The sequence below is a fragment of the Mytilus californianus genome, unplaced genomic scaffold (assembly GCF_021869535.1).
Source record: "Mytilus californianus isolate M0D057914Y unplaced genomic scaffold, xbMytCali1.0.p SCAF_7, whole genome shotgun sequence".
Classification (NCBI taxonomy): Eukaryota; Metazoa; Mollusca; class Bivalvia; order Mytilida; family Mytilidae; genus Mytilus; species Mytilus californianus.
Window position 1 is genome coordinate 46,261,907 of NW_026262723.1, and position 19,975 is coordinate 46,281,881.

A 19,975-nucleotide genomic window follows, 5' to 3' on the forward strand; every position below is an offset into this window, starting at 1 on the left:
TGGGGTTATTGCTCCAAGGGGGGTTTCAAAAAGTTGGGAGGGGGGGGGGGGGGGTGTTTCCAATTTTTTTAGAGGATTCATATTTTTTTTTTTCAAAATTTTTCAAATTTTGAATTTTTGAAAAGTTTCAAGAAGAAATCTTCAATTGCACAGTATTGCGCAATAGATTTGTAAGATCATTGACCACTTTTATATTGTGTCCGAAATCTATATTATGTCAAAAATTTGATCACAATCCAAATTCAGAAAGTATCAAGCTTGAATATTGTGTCCAAATTTGTACCAACTGTTCAGGGTTCGACCTCTGCGGTCGTATCAGGCTGCGCTCAGCAAAGCATTTTATTGAATTTGGGCCCGTTTTTTTACACAAGTTTACTAAACGAATTATGGTATACCCTTTTCCGTCCGTCTGTCTGTCTGTCCGTCTGCCTGTCCGTCCGTACGTGTTGCAAAATAACTCAAAAATGCTTTAATCAATTTGCATAAAACTTTGTTGCATTGTTCATATCTATTGACGTGAGCTTTCTTTCCATTTTCATTAATTTTTGATTTTACGTTTCCGAGTTATGGGGTTTTATTCATTAAAAAAGGGGGATATTCCAGTTTTCAGACAATAATTCAAAAATGCTTTGAGCATTATTAATGAAACTTTGGTGAATTGTTTATATCTATTGACAAAAGCTCCCTTTTGATTTTTATAAATTTCAGATTTTACATTTCTGAGTTATGGGATTTTATTCATTAAAAAAGGGGTGATTTTCCTGTTTTCTGACAATATCTCAAAAGTGCTTTGAGCAGTTATCATGAAACTTTGGTGATTGGTTTATTGTCGAGCCTAAAGCGAGACATAGGGATCCTACATTCCGTCCTCGGCGTCCACAAATATTCACTCTGTGGTTAAAGTTTTTCAAATTTTAATAACTTTCTTATACTATTTTATACTTTCGTCCTGGAGGAAAATGACAGCTTAAGTAATATTGATAGACGGATGCCAAGTGATGACTTGAGACCTACATGACATGTAAGCACATAGGAGACAACGAATGCCAAGTGACGCCCCTAACACATTGTATGTGATCCTGGATACTAATGTGCTTTATGATTACCTCAAGACCTCTAACTTAAATTTGGAGATCCTCTTATATAATAGTTTCTTCAAGTGTTGCTCTTTAACCCTGGAACAGCTGGTGCCAAATTATACTCAACATAAACATGTACATGTATATACAACATGGGACCAAACGCTACAGTCTCTCAACTTGTCTTTAAGATGAAGAACCACAATTACTGACCATATAAAACCAGAACCAGACAAATGACTAAACCTGACGCAAGTACTTTGACAAATTGATAAGGCTGTTGATAACAAAGGCTTGATAAAGTTTCACTTTTATTATATAATATAAGTTTGCCCTTTGGGAGTCAGTATCTCAGCTGGGAAAATTTTGCTCCAGGCCCTGTCGACGACACTTGGTATAGTGGGTAGCCAAGCCCCGTGGACATGGACACTCCGCCAATCAACTGGAACGCAGAGGGTTCCAAAAGGGGATGAAGCAATGCTTCATCTCGTAGCAGGGTGCTACGAAAAGGGGTTGAATTGACGGTGGAGAGATGAAAAGTAGTTAATTACTTGGGGATAAGAAGAGAAATTAACCAGTGGTGAATTTCTTAATGGTCCAAAGATCAGATGTGAAACAGCTGAGTGACCCCCAAGGAATTGAATAGGAAAGTGGTTGTAAGGGGATGGACTTAAAGTTTAACACCTTGGACACCTTCAATACTTCACTGATAATGAAAGATAGAAATAATAAAATATGTATTTAATCATATGAATCAGTTTTTAAAATAAAACAAACAAATACATGATATTTAAAATACTCAAATGTTTAATATCTACAGGTATGTATTGTACATGTGCAAATGTACACTATATGGTATAAAATAAGAATAAAAGCAAAAATTATTTTACACAGGATATGACATAATGGATAGATACAAGAATCATGATGATAACTTTTGTTGTGCCTTTTTAATTACATTTTTACTAGTTCTAATATAGCGACAATAACTATTAGAATTCCATCTACCTAATGTTTTAATTAAGTGATCCTCAATATTAGATTTTCCAGCTGTTGTAGCAGCTCCAATTCGAAATGAATGTCCGTTAAAGGACTGAGGATTATATCCACAGATACCCAAAAGATGCTTTAACTTGCTGATGAAAAATTCTCTTTCTAGAGCTTTACCTGATTCATCAATAAATAAAGCACTATTATTTTGAAATTTAAACATGGTTTTCCTTACAATCAAATAATCATGTAAAGCTTTAAATGGACAACAATCATGATTTAGCTTGTGAAGTTGAATATCAACAACCATCCTGAAAGGGTCAGTCTTAGACTGCTTTAAATGTAAAATAACATAGTCAGAATAAAACAAAGCATCAGATATACATAAATTGTTGTTACAATCAAATGATTTTGACCTGCGAATTGTAAACTCGCCACAGCGTAAGAAACCATAAAAAGCTACTGTAAAAGCAGTATATAACATCTGGTCAATGAAAGGTGAAAAAATTCCTTCTTTAAGCTTAACACATAAATGTTGAAGGATATCAAAAGTTATGGGTAAGCGATCTTTAATGATCGGTTTCTGTAATCTTTTTAATAGAATTAAAAAACAAGGACAGTCTCTCTAAATTGTTACTAGAATCATTGAAAGGAGAACATATATTGTCCTTCAAGCATCTATGTCTAATTCCACATATGTATAGTTTAATTGTAGAGTACTGTAGTTTGAGATGTTGAAAGCAATGTGTAGCAAAATATATCAATAGATCTTCTGACACTGAATGAGGCTTGCTGTCAGTGACACTTATACCATTTAATAGCAAAAATTTTAAAAAATGATTATAACCGGTCTCATATGACACTTTTGTCCCTTCAGAAATAGAATAATTCCATAATTTACTAACTGTTTCACTCAGTGCCACATTACTTCTGATGCACTTGGAACTATGCATGGACTCTGTTCTGCTTTTGGGGCCAGCTTGTGAAAACGGGTGATCTGTAAACGAGACAAAGCATCCGAAATTTGGTTTTTATAACCTGGAACATGTTTTGCACTAAAGTAAAAATTATATTTAGCTGCACACCAAGTCAGCTGTCTCATCAATTTCATAATTTCTAGAGTTTTTGATCTCCCCTTTTTCACAATAGCTACAGTGGCCTCATTATCACACCAGAATAATATTCTTTTACAAGACCACTCTGGCCCCCAAAACAGTGCTGCTACAACAATAGGATATAATTCTAAAAAAGCTATTGAAAGGTTGTTTGTCAATGATGGTAAATCCAAAGGCCAGGTTGAATAAAAGAATTTCCCCTGAATAGCCCCCAAATCCTATTGTTGACGCAGCGTCTGTAAATAATTCCATATCAAAGCTACTTGTAAATTCATTTTCATGAAACATAGTAATGCCATTCCAGTTTGACAAAAAACGTAACCAAAAATCCAAGTCTGTTCTACATTCTGTGCTTAAATGCACGAAATCAGACAAATCTTTAACTGTAGTTGACAAATTAATCAAATAAGAAACAAAAGACCTTCCAGGTAAAATAACCCTGGAAGCAAAATTTAAATGTCCCAATAACTGTAAAAGTTCTCTTTTTGTACAAGATGATTTGTGTAATATTTTGCGAATAAAATTGCATATCCTTTGCACCTTATTATCAGGTAATCTGGTTTCCATTTTTTGTGAGTCTAGTATGATACCCAAATATTCTAAACAAGTAGTAGGCCCAACTGTTTTATGACTAGCAATGGGAATGTTAAGCGGTTTAAATATTGTCATCATAATTGCCATTGTCCTCTCTCCATCTTTGTCGGGATGGTCAATTGTTAGAAAATCATCTAATAAATGCAGGATATGCTGTACCTTATAGTTTTTCTCAGCAATATAACACACTGCTTGGGAGACAGTGTCAAAAATTTTAGGACTGGAACGGCATCCAAAGGTGAGCCTAACATAAAAATAATACATAGATTTCCACTTAAAACAAAACAGTGGCCACTGCGTAGGTTTGTAAGGACAAATTTTAAACGCATCGGATATGTCGTACTTGGATAGACTTGCTTTTCTCCCACATTTTGAAATGATGCGGATAGCATCATCTATTTTCACATAAGACATAGAACAATCACTTTTGTCTATCATATCATTAACACTCATACATTCATCATTGTGTGGTGATGACAAATCTAAAATTAATCTTTTCTTATCGGAATATTTCCCCGTTGCTACCCCTAGAGGGCTTACTCTAAAACGAGGAAAAGGACTATGTTGAAATGGCCCGTACACAAAATCTGAAACAACTGTAGATTGCGACCTAGCCGAGTAATTATTTTGGCATACTTTGGTATCCCATGTATCGTATTTTACCATAGAATCGAAACCATTTCTTAATCCATTTATCAAATATGATCTGAAATTTATATCTGGATGATTTAGCAGCTCATGCTCAAGTTTTTCTATGTTGATAGTTGATGCTTTCATAGAATAATCTTCCAAATGTACATGTAGTCATGATTTGTTATCAGGTTTAGTCTGAGTAACATCTTTGCTACTAGTGTTATTTTTGTATGTTTGTGAATATTTTTGAGGAACATGAAAATTGTGATGGTTTTGTCTATTACCTGTACATGTAGGTGCGGGGTGACCTGTAGATCTACAAGTTGAGCAAGCGTGAAGAAGGTTGCATGTTGTTCTGAAACAACCCCTGACATTATTATAATTGTTACATACTTCTTTGCCGTCGTAAAATACTCTACTACGACCTTGTTTATCAAGCTTGTTTGGCATGTTTGGTCTAACTGACCTGTTGTAACCTAAGTTGCTATCTACATGTATACTCTGATGATCAGAACACTGCAATGCACAAAATTCTGTGGCATGATCAACTTGATGACATAAGTTGCTGGCATTTACTCTAATGCCCCCACTAACTAGTGAAAGAATGTCACGGTCTCTTTTACTCCAATCAACCTTGATGTGTTTCTCTCTTAGGAGTGTAGCTGCCTTTGCAGAGAACAGCTTATGGTAGGTATAAAATTTAGGCAGTGTCTGCGCGTACCCGCATGCGGGTACGAATAGTCAAATTGCCATTCATAGGCTACGCGTACCCACATCCGGTTTTATAATAAAATGCCATCGGATCGGGAATGAAACGTGAAATATATACGAGAATTATCGATAATATGGGGATTTCGTGTAGAACGAGTGAAGAGTATGAAAAATAATATTTTCAAATAGTATTTATTAGATAATGATACATGATAAACATTGCAAATTAAATGCACACTGATGGAAAATGAAACTGTACAGTCCCTGTAATAGTAGAACATGATAATAACCGGGTGCAGGTCGTTTCGTAACCTGGTCGTTTCGTAACTAGTCGATTCGTAACTTACTAGGTCGTTTCGTACCTGAGACGTTTTGTTACCTTAAATCAATATATAATAACAATATATATAATAACAATATGAGTAGTAGCTAGGTTACGTAAAAAATAACAAAAAGACTTATTGATGTATATATATATATCTATATTTATTTATTAAGTAATTGATTGCACATACATTTATACTTTACAAGTACAGTTTTGCACACATGCGAATAGAACAGAAGAATTTGAATTGTCCATCATCATTTAGATGTACCCCGTCTTTATCAAAGTATTTAGTCTTCTGCCACGTGCTTTGATGTCTCCAATACTTGACACCACTCATCTTTATGTTGCTTAGTTCTTTATTTATCTTCTTTTTTTTCTATCATAAGTTGTTTCTTTCATGTTTCTTGTTTTTAGTCTGACGATGTTGGAGCCTATAACTACAGAAGGAACACCTAAGCGCTTGACATCTTTTGCGAGTTGTACAATATCTGATGCTGTGTGTGATGCAGATAATTTATCACAGATGTCATTCTCTCCAATCTGTATGAAAACAAAGTCTGGTTTAAATTTCTTCACTATGTGGAGATCAAAATGTCTCAATGACTGTACTTTTCTCCCGCCTACCGTGGCCTTGAAGCTTCAAAGTTGTTTCGACAGAACTTGATAAGTCGGATTGCGTTCTTAACATCCAATTTTCCAGTCTTCGGATGAAACTGTGACCGATCACAAGACGAGTACTTTTTCATTTAAATTAATTAATTTAAACTAACACTTTGTAACCATATATATATAATTACACCAGGTACGAAACGTCTCAGTTAAAAAACAACGTAGTTACGAATCGAATCGACCAGGTACGAAACGACCAGGTTACGAAACGACATGCATTCAAATTCATACTATTATAAAATGTAAATGCAAATTTAAAGAATAAAATTTAACTGATTTTGAAAAATACCCATATGAGATTTAAAAATAATCTTTTAGTAAAATTTAGTAAAACTGAAATTTTAAAATATCTTATTAAAACGACTAAAATTAAAGCTTGGGTGTCTATATAAAAATTAAAGAAGCAAGTAATAATGTCAAATTATAAAACCAATTATAAAAGATTCATGAAACTAATTAAGATTTGGAACAAAATTTACATATCCAATATGATTGTTTTGGCACATATTTCAACCCTGCACATTTCAAATGTTGCCAGTCCAAACAACAATCACAGGCCAAAGAGTCCTGATCGTGTAGGTTTTTTTTACATTTGATACATATCCATTCGCATGATTCTCTTCTTTCGTCTTCCCCACGTGTATATCACTCTCTTCCATTTTAAGAATATTTATTTACTGAGAAAAACTGTTCACTTACCTATATATAAATATTTATAAAAATTCTAAGTAGTTTTAATCAATTTATTCACTAATTGCGACAAATTCCGTATATATTTCACGTTTCATTCCCAATCCGATGGCATTTTATTATAAAACCGGATGTGGGTACGCGTAGCTATGAATGGCAATTTGACTATTCGTACCCGCATGCGGGTACGCGCAGACACTGCCTAAAATTTATCTCCATATAATTTATGGATCTGAATCAAATCTGCTTCATATGCATCAAGCTCTTCACGTCTTTCGGGATATGACACACACATGATTCGCTTATATTTGCCAAAGGCCTTGATAAAATCTTGTATATTCAGGTTCCTGTTAAGACGGGGGTCAGGCTTGCTTGATAGATTAACTTTTATTTCATCAGCAGTGATACTGTGTGCTTGAGGGTTTTCGTAATTGGATATTAGCAATGAAGTGAGATTAATGTCCGTACCCTCAATAATATTTCTTTGAATATTGGGCGACACAATATCAACATTGGTGAAAGAATCCGATCGCACTCCATTTCTTGTTGAATCCATTTCGGCACTGGTATGGTGAGAAAACGGTAAGGCACTTGTCGACGGACTATAGCTGAAGTTGAGATGTGCGGCGGTTCTTTGGGTTGTACCAGAAACAGGGATAAGCGGGACATCAGAAGCGTTTCTTTGTTCGTACCAATTAGCTAGATCGTAGGTCTTGGTAAAGGAATCCGGCGTTGGTCTAATGTTGGAAACGGATGGTTGCATGCTTGCCATACACTGTGTAAACGTGTTAACCATTGTTGATGTAAACAAAGCGGCCATATTGTTTACATTGGAGTCCGCACGTACGTCGTTTCCGGTTACACTATCCATGCGCGGTGATGGGGCGGAACTTCTTTCATTTGTGGGCGGGTCTTGAAGTACTTCTCTCGGTTGCCTAATATGGTCATCCGCTGCGACGGTTGCACCTTCTCGAATTTCGTCAGTGCATAGGCGCTCCTTGTTGTCTAGATACAGTTGTTTAAGTACTATTTTAGACCAGCTTTTTGGAATGTTAATTCCTAACTTCCGTAATTCGTCCCGAAATCTTGCACCTGTCCAATTTTCTGGATTTTCCATATCCCATTGCGAGCTTTGTGTTGCATTTTCTTCGTTGTTATATGGATGTTGTCTGTTTCTTGAACGACGGTTACGTCTGATTGAAGAAGCCATGTTATTTACTGAAGTTTTTATAGCCGTAAAATTACGAAACTGTTAAATAAAACTGATTCAAGTTCTCAAATTTCGGGAAATAATAGTCCAATATTGAATATCAAGAAGTGATTGGAAAGACGAATTTAAACTGCAATGAATATTATGTCCGAGATCACTAATTTACGATGAGGTTTTAAAGAATTGTCTACAGTTCTTCTGAATAATCGTAATCACACTTAGGAAATAAAGTCGTGTATAAAATACCTTGTGTCTCCAAGGCAGGAGAATGAAAATAAAGTTATATAAATCCGATTTCCAGTACAGACAATCTTCCACAATAAAGTCTCGAGTTTAACAGCAGAAAATCAGTGTAATTAGTAAAACTGTAAAATGAAATTGAAAACTTATTCCTGTAGAGTAAACGTCCTTTGTATTCAACAGCAAAATCAAAAGTGAGAAGCTGGCAGCCTGCAATTGTAATCTGAGAACCTAATCCCTGATATCAGACAGACCAAATTAGGCATGACCTTTGACCTTATAATGGAATCGACTGCCCCATCTCATGGAAGAAACCATCCCGTCTGAATAAACAACACTTATACTCTGCATAAGTTACAACCTAGATTTGTTCCAAACTTGGACAGAAGCTTGTTTATAATCAAAAGATAGTATCCAGAAGAAAATTTTGCAAAAAAAAATCCTGTTTATCCGTATTTTACTCATATATGGACTTAGTTTTTCTGCCAGTTAACATAACATTCACTCTAGATCTGTGGTTAAAGTTTTTATACGACCCCAAAAAAATTTTGTGGTCGTATATTGGGATGACATTGGCGTCGTCGTCGTCGTCCGAAGACACATTAGTTTTCGCACTCTAACTTTAGTTTAAGTGAATGGATCTCTATGAAATTTTACCATAAGGTTCAATACCTCAAAAGGAAGGTTGGGATTGATTTTGGGGGTTATGGTACCAACAGTTAAGGAATTAGGGGCCAAAAAAGGGGCCAAAAATAAGCATTTTTGTAACTTCCAGACATAACTTGTATGTTAGTGTATGGATCTCTCTGACATTGTACCACAAGGTTCCATATCACACAGGGAATGCTAAGATTGATTTTGGGGGTAATTGCCTCAAAATATTAGGAATTAGGGGCCAAAAAAGGGGCTAAAAACAAGCATTTTTCTAGTTTCATGACAATAACTTGTGTGTAAGTGTATGGATCTTTCTGAAATTGTACTACAAGGTTCCATATCACAAAGGGAAAGCTAGAATTGAGTTTGGGGGTAATTGCCCAAAACGTTTAGGAATAAGGGGCCAAAAAGGGGCCAAAAATAAGCATTTTTCTAGTTTCCAGACAATAACTTGTGTTCAAGTGTATGGATCTCTCTGAAATTGTACTGCTAGGTACCATACCACAAAGGGAAGGCTGGGATTGATTTTGGGGGTAATTGCTTCAAAATTGTAGGAATTAGGGGCAAAAAAACAAGCATTTTTCTAGTTTCAGGACAATAACTTGTGTGTAAGTGTATGGATCTTTATGAAATTGTACTACAAGGTTCCATATCACAAAGGGAAAGCTGGGTTTGAGTTTAGGGGTAATTGCCCTAAACGTTTAGGAATTTGGGGCCAAAAAGGGGCCAAAAAACAAACATTTTTCTAGTTTCCAGACAATAACTTGTGTTCAAGTGTATGGATCTCTCTGAAATTGTACTGCAGGTACCATACCACAAAGGGAAGGCTGGGATTGAGTTTGGGGGTGATGAATCATAAGGGGTTTCAAAAAATTTGGGGGGGGATTTTTTTTCTTTAAAATTTTCCATTTCAAATTGGTTATTTCTGATTTACAAAAATGTATATATAAAAGCAAATAATAATGATATGGTTTGAATATGTAAATTAAAAATTTTTAAGTTCTTAGACCACGTTCATTCTGTGTCAGAAACCTGTGCTGTGTCAAATATTTAATCACAATCCAAATTCAGTGCTCTATCAAGCTTGAATGTTGTGTCCATACTTGCCCCAACTGTTCAGGGTTATTCAAATTTTAATAACTTTCTTAAACTATCCTGGATTTGTAACACACTTGGACAGAAGCTTGTTTATGATCAAAAGCTAGTATCTAGAAGGAAATTTTGTAAAAATTTTATTTCCTGTTTTTCCGTATATTACTTATAAATTGACTTAGTTTTATTCCAGTTAACATTACGTACAGTCTGCAGTTAAAATTTTTAAAACATTCATTAAGATTCATAAACCTTCTTGGATTTTTACCAAACTTGAACAGAACTTCTTACAATCAAAAGATGGTATCTAGAGGAAAATTTTTAATAATTTTTATCCCCATTTTTGTTGAGCCTGCGACTAACAGCAAAAGTAGGCGAGACACTGGGTTCCACTGAACCCTTACGAATTTTATCTATTAAAATAACCTCCTTTTAGTTTTTTTTATAAATTTCTGATATGACATTGAGGAGTTATGGAACTTTATTCTTGGAAAAAGCGATGGGCGTATCATGCGCTCATGGTGCAGCTTTTTATTTTCAAATTGGACCCCATAAAGGTCCAAAGTACCCAAAATAAAACTTAGTTTGATTTTGATAAAAAATGAAAGAATGTGGTTATTTGATATGGTGAATCCAACCATGTATTTAAAATTTGAATATTGGACCGTAATTGGTAAATGTCTAATTTTAAAATTATTTAAGAACTTATACCACATTCATTCTGTGTCAGAAAGTATGCTTTTATTACATATTTTCTTAGAATCTAAATTCAGAGATGCTATTGGACAATTAACAGAAATTTTAAGTTGGGTCATAGTTGAAAATGAATATAACATCATATCTAATTTTAGAGAACTATTTTTGTGGTTTACATGACTGGTTCATGGAAAATAAATTGGTTCACAGACAATAACTTTATATAAGTGAATGGATGTGTAAGAAATTTTAGCACAAGGTTCCACACCACAATAGGAGGGTTGGGATATTAAATAGTTAATTACGCTTTACATTTATAGATTTATTGCACAACTAATAGTTGAGTTATAGTTTAAAATAGATTGCTTTTTCAGATATATTAATTGTGGTGAGAATTGCGTATGCATTGTGTTCTATTTAAAGATTGTTAACATGTTTGAATATTTTCTTATCTACAATAATGATAAAAAATGATCGTAAAATCGATTACACAATTATAATTGGAGTGACAGATTTATTTGAAAATTTTGAGTTTCCTAAGTGTTGTTGATGATAAGCTCTGTAGGACAGTATAAATATAGTTTGAAATTTACTGTTCATTATTTGATATTTTGAAGATAATTCCAGATAAGTTTTATAGATTTTTTAAAGACATTGTATTAATGATAAATGATATTTTGAAAATGAATTTTTATTTTTCTTTGGTAAATTGTTTGAAGAATTTTTTGGTAGGTTTGTTTGTTATTCTGTATAAACTAATTTTCTGAATGCTATATATATTTTTATGCCCTTGCGGTAGCGGAGAGGGCATTAAGTTTTACCTTTGTCCGTCTGTACATTTTTTGTTTCCGTTCTCTAACTTCAGTTTGCCTCAACCAAATGTTATGAATCTTATACACAATGCTGATTACCACAAAACACAGATCCAGTTTGAAATTTTTTGGTGTTATTTTAAGAGTTTTTTTAGAGTTATGCTCCTTTACAAATGTAAAAATTCAGCATTTCCATTCTCTAACTTTAGTTTGCTTCAACCAAATATTATGAAACTTTTACACAATGCTTATTACCACAAAACATAGATCAAGTTTGAATGTTGGTGGCACCACTTTTACCGTTCTAGAGTAATGCCCCTTTACAAATGGAAAAATTGCTGAATTTTTGTTTCCGTTCTCTAACTGTAGTTTGCCTCAACCAAACGTTATGAAACTTATGACCAATGCTGTTTACCACAAAACACAGATCAAGTGTGAATTTTGGTGGCTTCACTTTTACCGTTCTAGAGTTATTTTCCTTTACAAATGTAAAAATGCTGAATTTTTCGTTCCATTCTCCAACTTTAGTTTGCCTCAACCAAATGTTATGAAACTTATACACAATGCTTATTACCACAAAACTCAGATGAAGTACAAATTTGAGTTATGTCCCTTTATAACGTTATATGCAAGCTGGGGCATCATCTGTGTCCCATGGACACATTCCCCATTTAATTTTTTTTGATGAAACAAACTCCTTTAAAAATTAAGCTTACATTGTCTGTTAATAAACATGTTTTTAGATTTTTTATTTTGGGCCCAGTTTTCAAGTTGATCCAAATCTGGGTCCAAAATTAAACTGTGTTAGATTTCAACAAAAATTTAATTTATGGGGTTCTTTGAAATGCTGAATCAAACCATGTATTTAGATTTTGGATTTTGGGCTCCGTTATCAAATTGGTCCACATTGAGGTTCAAAGGGTCCTAATTTAAAGTTATATTTGATTTCATCACAAACCTATGCTGTGTCAAATATTCAATCACAATCCAAATTCAGAGCTGTTTTAAGCTTAAATTTTGTTTCCATTATTGCTCCAACTTGTCAGAGTTCGACCTCTGCGGTTGTATCAAGCTGTGCCCAGTGGAGCATTTTATTTAAATCAATGATTGATTGTTGGTGTTTAACACAATTTTCAGCACTCTTGGCTATATCATGGCAACCAGTTTTTATTGGTGAAGGAAGCCGTATTTACCTGGAGAGAACCACTGACCTTTGGTTGTAAAACTAGCAATCCTTGTCAATTAAAATCAAAGTCAAACACACCTGCCAAGAGCGAGGTTCAAACTCACACCTCAGTGTTGACTGGCTAGTGAACATGGTAAAGAAACTACGAAGACCACTCGTCCACTGAGGCCACCTAAGTGAATAAAAATTTCTATTGACAGGATGATATTGAAGCCTAATAAATATGTTTGTAAGAATATATAGATTACTTAAAGTGATTTCTGTAATCCGAAAACAATCAAATTATTAAAATAATGAAGAAAAACTGAGTCTTTAAAAATTATGTGTCATATAGTATCTTTGGATTTTTTTTGAAACATTTCTAAATATCATTGGAACTTCCACTATGAATACTTGCAGAACTGAATTTTTGAAATGCAGCTAATTAGATTTAGGATTTAATACTATTCTAGCAGAGTAATTAAACCCTTACCACTATCTGTAATAGTGGCAGGTTTTGTTAATTTGTTGTGGCAGGTTATATCAAAATGTCATGGTGAAATAAACAGGCTTGTTACAATAAAATAAATATACCTGTAAAAATAAGAAGATGTGGTATGATTGCCAATGAGACAACTCTCCACCAGGGACAAAATGACTTAGAAGTTAGCAACACTAGCTCACAAAATTCATTGTACAAGGAAAATTTCGTCAATTTTTTTTTGGCTTCTGTGAAAGGAAATGATTTGGTGTGAAGCTTGATAAAGTTGAGTTGTAGTGAGTAAGCAATTTTTACATCTTCTGTGTAGCGACTTTATGTTTGCAGATAGTTTGAAATAATAAAGCACTCTTTGTCCAAGGAAAATTTTTGTCAAAGTTTTCTTGGCTTCTATGAAAGGGAATGATTTAATATTTGGTCTGCAACTTGATAATGTTGAGTTGTAGCGTGTAAGCATCTGCTGTGTTGCCTCCTCTGAACCACACAACAGAATTTAATGAAACTTTGTAGATAATAAGGACATACTATGTAGATGTGCATATCGACAGGAAATTATGATTCAATTTTTTTTCTAGGAGTTATGCCCCTTTGAACTTATTGGCCTCAATATACTACTGCAACAGTTTGTCATCGTAACTCCTCTGAAACCACACTACAAAATTTCATGAAACTTTGTAGTTAATGAGGACATAATATGTAAATGTGCATATCCACAAGAAAATTTTTATCAGTTGACTTTTGCAGAGTTATGAGTCTTTGAACTTAGGAATCTGGTAAGATTTTGTTGTCCAGTGACAATGTGGGGGCGTGGGGTATGTGAGCGTGCTCATAAAGGTTCTTTAATTGCATCTGTGATTAAGAAAAAAGTGTCTATAATAAACTTCAAATTTTTTTTTAATTGCAGAAGCTCCAACATTGCCACCTCCACCTGCTGTACATAGTTATAACTTTACAGGTATGTTAGATAATAAGGAGGCATTAAAAAATCGAAAGTTAGTTGGTAAATTCAGGTGCTCAGGAAGGGTAGGCAGTTCCTGCTCCACTAATTGCACAAAAAAATCTGGTAAAAAGTTACATTCAGTAATAAGTCCTAAACAAGGAAAGGAGGATGTGAGGGGGGCTTTGAAAATAGAACAAATCTACTATCATCTGTGACACAGAAGAAATTACTAATGATCATGGACTGATGTGAAGAACAAATTTATAAATAGATGGAAAAACAACAACCACAACAAATTTCTATTTGCCAGAGGGTTATATGAGTCCTCAAACCTCCAACTTATATTTAAAACAAAAGGAGAGGAAATTTCAATGTACATATCATATTGCTACACCAAAAATCAATCTAAAGCAACTTTGCAGTATCTGTTTTAAAGTCAACAGCAGACACAAATTCTACATGATAAAATTGATTCTTTATAATAATGTATGAAATAAAGCTAGGACTTTGGGCATGCTATGGAAATGTACAAAAATGACTTTGATACTTTTATTTTAGATTGTTGTGTCAGAGAGGGAGTGTCATCAGCCTGCCAGCCTGTCTGTGATCCCTTTCAGCAGGAATTACCAGCCAACTTTGACCCATTGATTGCATGTGCACTAGATTTACCTAAACTTCTGAAATGTGGATCTGGTAATTTTAATATATTATCAATTTTGTTATCTGATAAATGTATGAACTTTGAAATGACCTTTATCACCTTGAAAAATTTTCACAATTTTTTTTTAAAATACAGTTTTATATAAAGCATTTAATGACAACTTTCCTGTATCAAACTTATCCATCACATAGAAAAACATTAAGATTATATGCATTTCATTGATATAGTTAAAGATGATAGGACCTTAAAAACCTGTTTTCAAATTGTTAAGGAACATTAGGTTTACTATTGTGTATGTTATTGTTTCTTGTTCTTTGACTCTTCTAAACTTTTTGCTCTTCCTTTTTCTAGTTGACTTTTAAATAGCTGCTTTGTGTGGGGATTTATTTTTAGATGGCAAGAACCATGCTCCATGTTGTAAGAGGAGAAGTCTTCCAGACATATGCCAGGATTTTTGTTTGGGGAAGGTTCCATCTAACCTAGAAGATACTCATCTGGAGTGTATGAATAAGACATTGGATATTATAAAATGTTACGAGGAAGGCCAAAGTAATTAATGTTTATCAATATATGACACCAACATCTAGATTTCAAGGTGGTCAAAACTTTGACTGTAATACCATATACAGGGCATGGACATAAGTATTTTCACCTACAGTTTTTATGCCATCGCCGGGGGATATAGAGTCTAAAGCATATGTTAGTACGCTGATGTTGCACATTTCAAATTTTGCACTGTCAATGTAACAGCTTATGTCAAAAGTCAAAAGTCTGAAGTTTTATATTTTTATTTCAATCATTGTTAAGTCTTCCAGGATTAAAATTGAAATAAAAAAAAATGTTCGGCTGGCATAAATATTTTTTGTAATCCTTGACTGTGACATCTAATTATTTTGACGTCATAACATTACCAAGTATCTAAATGTAAAACATCTTAATGATTGTGAAAGATCTTCTTTGTAGTTAAGAATGACATTAAAGAAACTGAAGAAGGCCAGTGGGGGAAACATCTTAAAAAATTCATTTTTCTTTGTTTTTTGTTTGGTATATGTTGTTTTTGTTTACTCCTGATGTAAACCCACACTGAAAACTATTTACAATTTTATTTTAGTAGAAATATACAGCAAATTTCCTGACAATAAATAAAACTTGTGTCCAAATCTTTAGAAAAATAAAAGCACTTCATAACAAACTTTAACAATCTTTAACTAAATAACCGTACGTCCCGAAATTGGTTTCCGTTCTCTAACTTAAGTTTGCCTCAACCAAATGTTATGAAACTTATACACAAGGCTTATTACCACAAAACACAGATCAAGTTTGAATTTTGGTGGCGTCACTTTAACCGTTCTAGAGTTATGCCCCTTTATAAATGGAAAAATTGCAAAATTTTTAGTTTCTGCCTCTAACTTAAGTTTGCCTCAACCAAATATTATGAAACTTATACACAAGGCTTATTACCACAAAACACAGATCAAGTTTGAATTTTGGTGGCGTCACTTTAACCGTTCTAGAGTTATGCCCCTTTATAAATGGAAAAATTGCAAAATTTTTAGTTTCCGTCCTCTAACTTAAGTTTGCCTCAACCAAATGTTATGAAACTTATTTATATACAATGCTTATTATCACATAACACAGATCAAGTTTGAATTTTGGTGGTGTCACTTCAACCGTTCTAGAGTTATGCCCCTTTATAAATGGAAAAATTGCAAAATATTTAGTTTCTTCTAAATATCAAGTTATTTTTAAAATTGGAGTTATCTTCCTTTGTCCATGATTATAGTTGAATCAACTACAATCAATGCTTTATACAATGCAATGTTTAATTTTGACTTCCACTGATAAAACACAGATCAAGTTGAATTTGGGTAGTGTCACTTTAACCATTATTGAGTTATGCCCCTTTATAAATAGAAAAATTGCTGAATTTTTAGTTTCTGTTCTCTACTTAAGTTAGCCTCAACCAAATGTTATGAGACTTACACACAAAACTCAGATCAAGTTCAAATTTGGGTAGCGTCACTTTTACTGTTCTTCAGTTATGTCCCTTTATAACTATATGATATGCAAGCGGGGGCATCATCTGTGTCCACATGTGGACACTATCCACATTTTTTTTTATTAAAATCTGACAAGAAATGACCCCATGATATTGGTTTTTTTTATACGCCTGTTTATGGGACATATTATGGTATACCGTTGTCCGTCTGTCTATTCGTCGTCAACATGTCGGACATTAACTCAAAAATGCTTAAACCAATTTGCATAAAACTTTGGTGAATTGTTTATATCTTTTGACGTGAGCTTCCTTTCGTTTTTTATAAAATTTAGATTTTACGTTTCCGAGTTATTGGGTTTTATTCATTAAAAAAGGGGGAGTTTCCAGTTTTCGGACATTAAGTCAAGAATGCTTTCACCAACTTGCAAGAAATTGTGGTGAATTGTTTATATCTATTGACATGAGCTCCCTTTTGATTTTTATAAATTTTAGATTTTACGTTTCCGAGTTTTCATAAATTTCTAATATGACATTGAGAATTAATTGAACTTTATTTGTTTATAGTCTGACAACAGATTTACTGAAGAATTGAATGCTTCTTTTTGTAACTTCATTGGGGAGTAAAAGCGTTGACCGAAGTACATTTTGTATGAAGAGCGGAAGCGCTTCATTCTAAAAATGTGCGCACAGTCAACGCTTTTACAACCCTATGAAATTACAAAAAGAAACATTCAATACTTATAATTACATTTTTTAGCTAGGATCATGAAACACGATTTTTATCAAGTTTTTATTTAATTTACCTGTGTACTTTATTGTGGGACCTCGTGTCATCATGAATGATAAATTTTATTGTGTAATGAAGTTGATTAAGGAAGAACGTGAGATTGCAGTGTAGCCAATCAGAATAACGTATTATAATGAAACATACATCTAATGTAATTATTAAGTATTGCACAACAGCAAGAAATCTTTAATTGAATATAAATTCAATTCATATAACCAATTTCAAGTTCTTTGACTACATTTATTCAGAAACCTATAATATGTCAAATATTTAATTAATTTATTTTGCTAATTCTTTGTATATAGTCTGAAAACAGATTTACTAAGTATTGTGCAACAGCGAGAAATCTTCAATTGAATATAAATTCAAATCATATAACCAATTTCAAGTTCTTTGACTACATTTATTCTGTGTCAGAAACCTATAATGTGTCAAATATTTAATTACAATCCAAATTCAGACCTGAATCAAGCTTGAATATTGTGTCTATTTTTGCCCCAACTGTTCAGGGTTGGACCTCTGCAGGCGTATCTAGCTGCGCTCAGCGAAGCAGTTTTTTTTTAATATGTATTTATAAATACATTTATCTTACCTCCTATAGATTTATAGGGATATGATTGGTTAAAGGACTACACGTGGTGACTATGTATACTTGATATAGGGTGTCCTAAAAAAGATAGGGTTAGTTACCATACATGGTTAGTTACCATATGGGGTTAGTAAGGAGTTACTTCCCTTTCAAAACAAAAAAGATGGCACGACTCTTTATAAAAACAACACGGTGTTGAGGAAAAATCTGAAAGGTTTCAACAGACGAAGAAATTGATGATGAAAGATTGAAGTAAATTCATAAAACATAATTAAAGCTAACAAGTTGTTATTGTTGGCATTAAGGAGTTACTTCCCTTTCAAAACAAAAAAAGAAATCTGAAAGGTTTCAACAGACGAAGAAATTGATACATGTAATGAACGATTGAAATAAATTCATAAAACAAATTTAAAGCTAAAAAGTTGTTATTGTGGACATTTGTTTTCTGTATAGACAAATGGAAGTAGGATCTTAATACTAAGTATTGAAGACTTTAAAATCACTTTGATAGGTCGCTAGTGAAAATACCACATGTGAAGATAGTCGGTAAGATAAATTCGTTACACGGTGTGCTAGTGACCTAATACGATATATATGGGGTCAGTAAATTCCATATGGGGATTAGAGCTTCCCTCACACCCCATATGGAATTTACTAACCCCATATATACCGTATTAAGTCACTAACACACCATGTAACTAATAGTATATAGTGAAAAATCCTTATGTCCATGCGCATATATTATATATATGACAGACTTGCAGTTGCTGTCAGTGAAATAGAAAGGTTGTGCTTGGGTTTTTGGGTAAAGATTGCATGAAATGTCATCAAAACCCTATGGTACTGACTTGATAGTTCAAACAAAATAGTGCAGTGAAGTGATCATTATTTAGATTCTATCCAGTCAATGTCATGCAATTTATTGATATGTTATACTTTGGTATTTTAGTTACAATATGATGTGTATTTGAATTCCCATACTTGTCAAGTAAAAAATCTTTTTTATTAAAAATTACATAAGTAATGCATGGTGTATGACTCTGTTATAGAAATAGGTTCAACCACAAATGTACAATCATGAAAAAAGGAAGATAACTCCAACTAAAATTTTTAACTTGTCTAGCAAAATGCAATTCAAGTTTTATATAAAAATTCACAAAATTGCAAAATGAAAGCAATCTTTGCACTTCTGTGCTCCCAAGCAATTTGATTATTATAGTTGGTAGCAAGTGGAGAAGTTTGAGATAATTGTAGAGAAATGAACATGTCTCTTTGTTTGAGTAATCAGCATGTGTTTTACCAAAAAGAGAATAACTTACAATAACCAGTTTCCATTTCTTTATATGTTACCAGTAATAGAAATAAACATTTTGTTTTTGCTGCACTCTTAAAATTGGTGTATTATTTTATAAAATTTATTTAAACAAAACCTGTATTAGAGTGTACAACATCAAGATTTCCAGTTAGGAATATGCATTATTTTTTTGTCATATGTGACGATACTGTAGTTAATGAATTCTGTTGAAAAGGAAGGATTTACAGTAAAAGCTGTTAATGAATGCTGTTGTAAAGGAAGGATTTACAGTAAAAGCTGTATATATCTAATCAAGTGGCAGAATATAAAGTTATTACAAATAAGACATTCACCTTAACAAAATAATCAGATCACTTTCGCCAACTGTGAATTGAAACCTTAAAAAATTATTACTCACTTAATGTAGACGAAAATATTCTGACCTTGTTTGAATTAGATACTTTTCCATCTTATATGGGGTCAAAAATAATGATAAAAATGCTCAGTGTCCTGATTATTTCCAATATT

At 33.3% G+C, this 19,975-nt stretch overlaps 2 protein-coding genes and 1 long non-coding RNA gene across 3 annotated transcripts in view; 2 read left to right on the forward strand and 1 right to left on the reverse strand.

Annotated features, from left to right (window-relative positions):
- Positions 1-19,975, forward strand: part of LOC127709118 (Ig-like and fibronectin type-III domain-containing protein 2) — a 240,951-nt gene that overhangs the window by 55,362 nt on the left and 165,614 nt on the right. Inside the window, exons 6-8 of the mRNA XM_052214467.1 lie at positions 14,082-14,132; positions 14,676-14,810; positions 15,172-15,327. Coding sequence (XP_052070427.1) covers positions 14,082-14,132; positions 14,676-14,810; positions 15,172-15,327 — 342 coding nt within the window. The remainder of the gene's footprint in view (positions 1-14,081; positions 14,133-14,675; positions 14,811-15,171; positions 15,328-19,975) is intronic.
- LOC127709136 (uncharacterized) lies at positions 108-8,662 on the reverse strand. The gene is made up of 2 exons (XM_052214499.1): positions 7,278-8,662; positions 108-3,066 (listed from the first exon to the last, which is right to left on the reverse strand). The coding sequence occupies exons 1-2, from the start codon at positions 8,017-8,019 to the stop codon at positions 2,639-2,641; spliced, it is 1,170 nt and encodes a 389-aa protein (XP_052070459.1). The 5' UTR covers positions 8,020-8,662; the 3' UTR covers positions 108-2,638.
- LOC127709160 (uncharacterized) lies at positions 8,930-9,740 on the forward strand. The gene is made up of 2 exons (XR_007985523.1): positions 8,930-9,245; positions 9,558-9,740. It is a non-coding gene; the product is annotated as an uncharacterized LOC127709160 (long non-coding RNA).